At 52.6% G+C, this 9,209-nt stretch overlaps 1 protein-coding gene across 1 annotated transcript; it reads left to right on the top strand.

Annotated features, from left to right (window-relative positions):
- The first annotated feature begins 667 nt into the window (after positions 1-667).
- On the top strand, positions 668-7,138 carry LRRN4 (leucine rich repeat neuronal 4). The gene is given in 5 exon segments (XM_023760309.1): positions 668-1,298; positions 2,413-2,617; positions 4,112-4,249; positions 5,946-6,404; positions 6,406-7,138. Coding segments are annotated over 5 exon segments (2,166 nt in total).
- The last annotated feature ends 2,071 nt before the right edge of the window (positions 7,139-9,209 follow it).

Raw genomic sequence — 9,209 nt, 5'->3', positions numbered from 1 at the left:
GGGACCAAGGAGGACCAGGAAAGGCTTGATTCAGGTTCCAAGTATCGCAGCTGTCTGGGGGCTCCTTGCTTCCCTGACGGCAACCCTGAGGGCCCTCCCAAGAAAGAGACCCTAAAACTTATTTTAAAATGTGACCTGCAAACCGAGTCACATGCAAGGCAGGACTCACCTCTGAGGCTGGGCAGATCTAAGGGGAAAATGGGTGCAGCTGAGTTCTGTTAGGACTGACAAAATCTTCCTCAAGTCCCATGCTCATCATTAATAGGCATGTTTGTAGCAGCGTCTGTGCACCTGGGGTGTTTACAGCGATAAAGGGCAAGTTCCCTTCCCTCCGGAAGCTCATGGGATAGGGTTATAGGGGTCCTGGGGGGTTCAGGCCCAGATGGGGCGGATGAGGGAGGCCTTCTGCAGGAGGTCCCTGTGGGTGAGCATCCACAGAATGAGAGGGGATTAGAGGGAAGAGCATGGCTGGGAGAAGGAAGAGCAGGAGGTGCCACGGTGCACCTGGGGGAGATGACAGGGCCAAAGTCACCGCACACCTGGTAATGCTGGGGACCGCCCAGGACTTGTGCTCCTCCTCCAAGCCCGGGGCACATTTACCCTTCTTTCGGGGTGTTTCTTCTGGATTTAATGCGCTGTCACGTTATTCTCTCCCCAGCCACGCACCATGTGGTTGGCCCTGCTGCTGCTGCTGCCCACAGCGCTGCGCCTGAGCCTGGCAGAGCCTCCCCAGGAGAGGGTCCCTCTTTTCCGACTCATTCAGCTGGGCCCCTGGGGAAGCGGGGCCAACGACACCACGGGCTCGCCCTGCCAGGGGCTCTTCGCCACGGGGGCCACGACCTTGAATCTGGCGAACCGCAGCCTGGAGCACCTGCCGGGCTGCCTGCCCCGCGCGCTGCGCAGCCTGGACGGCAGCCACAACCTGCTGAGCGCCCTGAGCGCATCGGAGCTGGGCCACCTGCCGCAGCTGCAGGTGCTCACGCTGCGCCACAACCGCATCGGCGCGCTGCGCTGGGACCCTGGCTGGCCCGCGGGGCTGCACACGCTGGACCTCAGCTACAACCAGCTGGCCGCCCTGCCCCCGTGCGCCCGGCCCGCGCTGGGCAGCCTCCGCGCGCTGGAGCTGGCCGGGAACCCCCTGCCGGCGCTGCCTCCTGGGGCCTTCGCCTGCTTCCCCGCGCTGCGTCTGCTCAACCTCTCCGGCACCGCGCTGAGCCAGGGGGACATCGCCGACGCCGCCTTCGCGCCCCTGGCCTCCCTCGAGGTCCTGGACCTCAGCGGCACGCTCCTCAAGCAGGGTGAGTCCTGGGCGCCCGAGTTTTCAGAGGCGGCTGTACAGGTGCTCCCGGGACCGGGTTCTTGGAGGGGTCGCTCACAGGGCTGCTCATAAAGAACCCCGCCTAGATTGCCTGAGCCACGTGCACCCTGTTGCAAGCGCCATACGGGGGTTAATTCCTTGAGTCCCAAGAGGAGGGAACTACCAGTATTATCTCGGTGCTGCCTATGAGGAAACCAAGGCTCAGAAAGGTGAATGACTGGCCCGAGGTCTCACAGCTCATTAAGTGGTGCCTCCAAATTTAAACCCAGGCATTCTGGGCCCAGAGCCCAAACCTTCAGCCACGCGGTTCTACTGCGACCCAGCAGAGTGAGGGGATGCTGGTAGAATGGGGGAGTGGATGCATTGCTTTGGGCTGATCAGAAGCAAACAGGCAGTTCCGTGAAGCAACGTGTGCTCTGGGGATGAATTCAGGGACTCTGCTACTTGATTGGCTAAAATTCTGCTGCAGTTATTGACCCTTCAAACAAGACATAGGAGGGAGGTGAGAGTACCAGTTCTCCTCTCCTTGGTGTGTTCTGACTCTGGCTCACAAGGTTGGTTTTGTTATGTTTAAAAACCCTTCATGTGTCTGTAATCACCTGTCCCACCACAGACAAAGGAAGACAAGAGCGAGAACTGGACACAGAGGGGAAGGGGCACGTTTAGGAGGGCCTCCTCCACCTTGCCCTTCTCTCCTCCTTCCTTACCTTTCTCAAATATTTCCCCACTCCTGGTAGCCATCGGGGTGAAGTTGGGGGTATTTCTGTGTGGAGTTTAGCAAGAGGGCAGGGCAGCGGCAGAGTTGGAGACAGTGTCCTGGGTTCAAGTTCTGGCCCTGTCCTTTCCCAGCTGTGTGTCCTTGGACCAATCATTCTCCTCTCTCGCCTCAGTTGCTTCAGCTAAAAAGGAAGGAAGGACTGGTCTTTCAGGTGATATAGCCCATAGTTCTGAGCTTCCTAAAGCTTCCAACTGTGTCCATACTCAGCAATGACTTCACAACTGACTTTGTCACTCTTGGTGTTTCCGTACTACCCTGCCAGCCTCCTAGGTTGGTGGCTTCCTGGGTAGTGAGCCGTTTCCCCTCTGTGTTTCAGTTCAGCCGAGGTGGATGGGAGACCTGCCCAAGCTCACGTCCCTCTACCTGAGGAAGATGCCCATGCTGAGGAGCCTGGAGGGGGACATTTTCAAGATGACCTCTGACCTGCAACAACTGGATTGTCAAGATTCCCTAGCACTCACCTCTGTCCAGACACACATCTTCCAAGACACTCCTCGCCTCCAGCTCCTTCTGCTGCAGAAGTAAGTGCTTCTGAGTCACATGGATGGATTTTGCCTGTTCCCCTATGTTGAATCGGTGTAACTATCTTATAGAGCTTACCAGACTTTAATTTTCTTCCCGTGGCTCCTTCGGGTCCTCTCTGGGGTTTTGTTCTTCTCATCCTTTGGATGGTATCTTGGGCAGGTCCCAGATAGTCCATCCAGCCTGAAAACCATGCAACTCAGTGCTGTCCAGAGTAATACTGAAACCCCAAACTCTCATGCATGTAAGGTTTCCTTTAAGCCCAGATGAGAAACCTGCAGTGGAAGAGCGGATGAGGGCATTAGGTTCTTCTCTATTTCTCCATCCATCTGCTTCTCTATGTGGGGAGTCAGCCCTTCCAGGGGTCTAAGAAAGAAAGATGAGAGGGTAGAAAGGTCCTACTAGTGGTCAGGACCCAGGGCTGGTGTCTTCTGGCCTGTTGATGTCCGAAGTGTCACTATATCCACCTCCTTCCTGACTCCTAACAGGAAGGACAGTGTCCCTGTGATGATGACCCCAGGCCACCTCCTTTCCTGGGAACCCATACTGGAACCTGGGAAGTGGGCACTTTTCCCCATCATCACTCTCAGAGTAACCACTTCTCTCTTTTCTCTGCTAGCTCTAGAGCCAACCAGAGTACTTCACTTCGGGGCTTGTCAAAAGGGACAGGAGATAGAATATGCAGAGCACTTTGTGCCTGGCACACGGTGTGTGCTCTATAACATTAGTGCAGATGATGGTGGTTGTGATAAAGGCAATGGTAATGATGAAAGTGCTGGTGATGGTGGCAATGGTGATTGTAATGAAGCTGGTAATGTGATGTATTGGTGACAGTGATGGTAATCCTATATAATAAAAGGGTAATATGCAAATAGACTAAATGGTGGAATGACGGGTCGCTATGACGTGCACTGACACCAGGGGGCAGACGCTCAATGCAGAAGCCGGGCTGACGGCTTGGCCAGCGAGCGCAGCAGTGGTGGTGGGAGCCTCTGCAGCAGTGACATCCCCTGAGCGCTCCCAGATTGCAAAAGGCTGCAGACTGGGCTGAGGGACACACACACACACACACACCTCTCCCGCCGCCCGCAGTGCACGAATGTTGTGCACTGGGCCTCTAGTGGTGATAATAATGTTGGTCGTGGTGATATGTTGATGAGTGATAACTCTGTCCCAGATCTCCTTTTGAGCTTTTGACGGATGCAACATTGTGTATAAGGCAAAAGATGTGGAGCCAAACTGCCTGGGCTCCAATCCTGACTCCACCACTTATCAGCTGTGTGAGTTGGGGCAAGTTACTTAACACCTTTATAGAGCAGTTTCCTCATCTGTGAAAGGATGACAAAAAGAAAGTCCAAGGTCATTAAGAGTTTTGCCCAAAGTGAGATCACCTAATCCCTGACAGAATGGGTTTCCATACACCACTATGACTCTGGGAACAGTTTTGACCTGATTGCAAAAGCCTGCCCTAATTTATTTTCTGTGTATTTCAGCTGCAACTTGAGTTCCTTCCCTCCTTGGACCCTGCATTCCTCCCAGGTTCTATCCATCAACCTCTTTGGCAACCCCCTCACTTGCAGCTGTGAGTTGTCCTGGCTCCTCATGGATGTAAACAGGACTATCCTAAGCAGGTAACACATTTACAAAATCGGTGACTGAGGGGTGAGGGTCAGCCTCCCAGAGCTGAAGTCTGGCTCACAAGAGCAGGCTGGGCAGGTTGGCAATGTAGGGCAGGGTGGATAGCCCCCAGGCAGTCACATCCAGGAACGCAGAGGGGCAGGGAGCATGGAGGAACAGACATGGGAGGTTTTAATGGGCCAGATCAGGAGGTAGGGCTCATCACTTCCATTCACATCCACGCTTAACTGCAAGGGAGGCTGGGAAAATGTAGTCTAGCTGTATGCCACGTAGGAAAAAGAAATGGGCTAAATGAACAGTAGGCTTGTCTCTGCCAAAGCAGTGTTGTCATTGTTCCATTTTACAGATGAGTTGGTTGGGGCCCGAGGAAGGGAGCTACTTGCTTAGATTCATGCAACTTCTGGGTGGAGGAAACAGAATCTATCTTCATCCAAAACTGTGCTCTTAACCGCTGGGTTCCCCTGAATCCCCCCAAATGGAGCCTGGCCTCCTCCATCGCTCAGTCCAAGGCCAGCAGGCTCACAGAGCTCCTGTGGGACAGACAGAAGTCCTACAAAGACTTCTCGTTGGCTCTTAGCTGGAAGAGCTGTCTGCAGTGGGAGCCATGCCCGGGTCGGCCACCAGAAAAGGATGTGGGTTGGGAACACCTCCCTCAAACCAGCTCCACCAGCTTACCTTGGGAGACATCCCCCCATCCTGCGGGGATTCTTTTCTCACCTCCAACCCAAGCCTGGAAACAAGTGAGGCGCAGTCTGTCCTCTTCTCCCCTTCATGCTGATTTCAAAGACAAGCACCCAGGCCCTTTGCAGCGAAGGGTCTCACTTGGTTTTAATGAAGAGGCTGAGCGTGCAGGCTCTTCGCCCCACTTAGCACTGTTTGTTTTGCTGCATTACTTAACCTGTCTGGGCCTCTCCTTCCTCATCTGTAAAATGGGGATAACAGTGCCTGCCTCATAAGGTGGTGCAGATTGAATTCACTGATACGTAAGGTGCTAACCATAGTCCCTGGCACGTGGCAAGCACTCAGAAAACGCTAGCCAGTCTGAGTGTTGTGACCAGTCCTGGTGGCCAGGAGGCAGCCAGGTGAGAACACTCGGAGAATCTGGACAGCCCTTCGCGGCGCTCCCCCGCAGTTAGGCGCTGCCATTTGCTGGCCCTGCTAACCTGAGCTTCCCTTTCCTCTTCTGCTTCATGGGAGCCTCCTCCACAGGTCACCCTGAGGTCAGTGAGGTGATGCATGTCTACCCCGTCCCATGGGGTTCCTGTTGACAAGGCTAAGCAAGAGGGATTGTCTGCACTGAGCACTCAAAGGCCAGCGCAGAAAACGGCCTTAATGCCAAGTACCTTCTAACCCAGCGGTTCTCAACCTGTGGGTCGCGACCCCTTTGGGGGTCAAACGACCCTTTCACAGGGGTCGCCTAAGACCATCGGAAAACACACATATAATTACATATTGCTTTTGTGATTAATCACTATGCTTTAATTATGTTCAATTTGTAACAATGAAAATACGTCCTGCATATCAGATATCTACATTACGATTCATAACAGTAGCAAAATTACAGTTATGAAGTAGCCACGAAAATAATTTTATGGTTGGGGGTCACCACAACATGAGGAACTGTATTAAAGGGTCGCGGCATTAGGAAGGTTGAGAACCACTGTTCTAACCGGTTGACCTCTCCCCTAGGGCAGCGGACACTGTGTGCGCACCAGCCGCAGGATCGCCCGGGGCCTTCCCCGCCCCCCTGGCGCTGTCCCAGCTGCCCAGTGTGTGCCCCCGGGACCAAAGCACCACCCTCCGTGATTCCAGCCCACCCTCCTCTGCGGGCTCCACCCACACGCCTTCCACCCCCGGTCCCTTCACCCCGCTGCTGAGCACAGCCCCCTCCTCTCAAGCTGTCACCAAGGCCCCCTCCCACCCTGTGAGCACCCCCTCACGAGCTGGCGGGGCGGGGGCCGCTGCCTCCACTACCGTCTCTACAGCAGGTCCCAGGAACTCCAGCGCTGCAAGCCCGGCCTGGACAGAGCACGAACCTACTGCCTCGCATGTCCTGGACCCTAATATTTCAGCTGCCTCCCTCCCACTCACCACCAGCAAACATCGTGGTCTCCTCCCTGCCTCCCGGAACCCGCTGAGCATCCCCCGGCACGACCCAGGCCACCCCGCAGGCTCCCCACCCAAGTCCTTCCGAGGATGGAATTCCAGTCTTGGTTTTGGACGACTCCAGTGAGGAGGAGGAGGAGGAGGAGGAGGAGGAAGAGGAGGGGAAGGGGGAGAAGGTGAGCACGCCTCCCCAGGGCGTGGCCTGCGATTACCACCCTTGTAAGCACCTCCAGACCCCGTGCGCGGAGCTGCAGAGGCGCTTGAGGTGCCAGTGCCCCGGCTTCAGCCAGGAAGACGCCGTCCCAGACCCTCCCAAGCTGCAGGGGGTGTCGGAGATCACAGACACGTCCGCGCTTGTCCGCTGGTGCGCCCCCAACTCGGTGGTGCGCAGCTACCAGGTGCGCTACTCTGCGGAGGGCTGGCCGGGCAACCAGTCCGCGGTGGGGGACATCTACGCCACGGCTCGGCAGCACCCGCTGTACGGGCTGTCGCCGGGCACCACGTACCGCGTGTGCGTGCAGGCGGCCAACAGGGCCGGGCTGAGCCGGCCGCAGGCCTCGGGCCGCCGGGGGCCGTGCGCCTCCTTCACCACCAAGCCCAGCTTCGTGCTCATCTTCGCGGGGCTGTGCGCCGCCGGCGGCCTCCTGCTGGTCAGCACCCTGGTGCTGTCCGCGTGCCTCTGCCGGCGGGGCCGGAGGCAGTGCTCCCACGCGCACCTGGTGGCCTACAAGAACCCGGCCTTCGACTACCCGCTGAAGCTGCAGACCTTCACTTAGCTCAGCGTCCCCTCCTCAAGCGAACTCGAGCTGAGGAACTGGCTGCCGGCGTGCAGAGAAGAAGAGACCGAGGGTCCAACACGGCCCCGTCCGTTCTGAGCATCTGTCATTCCAGAGAAGCTGGAATTACTGCTCCACCACACACAGAAATTGGCCAAGTTGAGTTTTTCAGTCCAAGGAACTTCTCTCCCTGCTACTCCACTGGGTCTGTTTCCAGAAACGTGATGGTCCACATCAAACCACCCTTCTTGGGGCTGGGCATTCTTGTGTGGTGGTGTTTTTTAGTAGCAAGCTGTGCTCCTCAGTGTCCAGAATTGTGTGTGGAAGTAGGAAAAGATAAAAGCTATATTCCTGCCTCCTATATACTGTATTAGAAATGACACCCTCAGGCCGTTTTAGGAAGTTGAGGGCATTATACTAAGTGAAATAAGTCCCCCCCTGGTCAAGCTGAGGCAGGGCACGTGTTTGTTATTCAAGGAACCAACCCCAGTGGGGTTCTTCATCTGAGGAAGAAGAGCACTGGCTGTTTCCTGAGGCCTCCCCGAGTTTCTTTGTTGCATTTCAGGATATGGCAAAACGTGCTCCTAGCTTGATAGTTAAAACCTCAGTCTTTTCAGGCCCTTTGCTCATTTTTAATTGCATTGTTTGTTTGTTTGGTGTTGAGTTTTATATGTCCTTTATAAATTTTGAATATTAAAAATATCAAATGTATCACTGGTGAATATGTTCTCCTATTCAGTGGCTGTCTTTTCATTTTGCTGATTTTTTTTTTCCCTTGCTGTGCAAAAACTCTTGAGTTTGATATAGCCCAATTGTTTATTTTTTCCCCTTGCCCAACAGGGGAAAATATTGCTATGAGAAATGTCTGGGATAATACTGCCTATGTTTTCCTCTAGGATTTTTATGGTTTCATGACTTACATTTAAGTCTTTTATCTATTTTGAGTTTATTCTTGGGTATGTTGTAAGAAGGTGGTTTAGTTTCTTTTTTTTTTTTTTCACTTAAAAAACATATTTTTTAACCAAAAAGAAAATGAGCAAAAAAAAAAAAAAAACCCCTCAAGGCTCTAGCTAGAGGCCAAAGCATTTCTCTTAGACTATCTTTACCCCATTGTATGTTTTTGATTCCTTTGTCAAATATTCATTGACCATAAAGGCCTGGATTTATTTCTGGGTTCTCTATTCTGTTCCATTGATCTGTATGTCTGTTTTTATGCCAGTAGCAGGCTGTTTTGATTACTATGGTCTTGTAATATACTTTGATACCAGGTAGCATGATTCCTCCAACTTTGTACTTCTTTCTCAAGATTGCTGTAGCTGTTAGGGGTCTTTTGTTCATTGTAGCATTATTTACATTAGCCAACATTTGGAAGCATCCCAGGTACCCATTAGTAGATGAGTGGATAAAAAAGCTGTGGTATATTTACACAATGGAATATTACTTGGCCATTAAAAATAAGGAGATCTTATCTTTTGGGTCAGCATGAATGGACCTGGAGAGTATTAAGTGAAATAAGCCAGTCAGAGAAAGACAAGTACCATATAATTTCACTCATATGTAGAATATAATAAAATAAACTAACAAAATAGAAACAGACTCTGATAGAGAACAGACTGGTAGCTGTCAGAGGGGAGGGGGGCTGCAGGACTGGGTGAAAGGGTGAAGTGATTAAGCAAAAAAGACCCCATAGACACAGACAACAGCATGGTGATTACCAGAGGGGAAGGAGAGTAAAGGGAGGTAGAAGAGGATATAGGAGGGTAAATGATAATGGAAGGAAACTTGACTTGGGGTAGTGAACACCCAAAACAATATAAACAATATACAGTTGATGTGTTATAGAATTATACACCATTAACCAATGTCACCCCTATACATTCAATTAAAAAAACCCCACAGTCTTCTGGGAACATCTGTGAAACACAGGAAGGTTTTAAAGTCAGTGTTTATCGCATTTCACTGAAGTGGGCAAAGGAATTGTGAACTTTTCTTTTTTAAAAAAAGTAAGCATAATGCATTCATTTTCAGGAACTTTTTTTAGAAAGCAAAAGGTCTGGCCAGTGTGGCTCAT

This window comes from Myotis lucifugus, unplaced genomic scaffold, assembly GCF_000147115.1.
Source record: "Myotis lucifugus unplaced genomic scaffold, Myoluc2.0 scaffold_178, whole genome shotgun sequence".
Lineage (NCBI taxonomy): Eukaryota > Metazoa > Chordata > Mammalia > Chiroptera > Vespertilionidae > Myotis > Myotis lucifugus.
The sequence above is the reverse complement of the archived record's forward strand: the minus strand, read 5'-3'. Positions and strand labels throughout refer to the sequence as shown.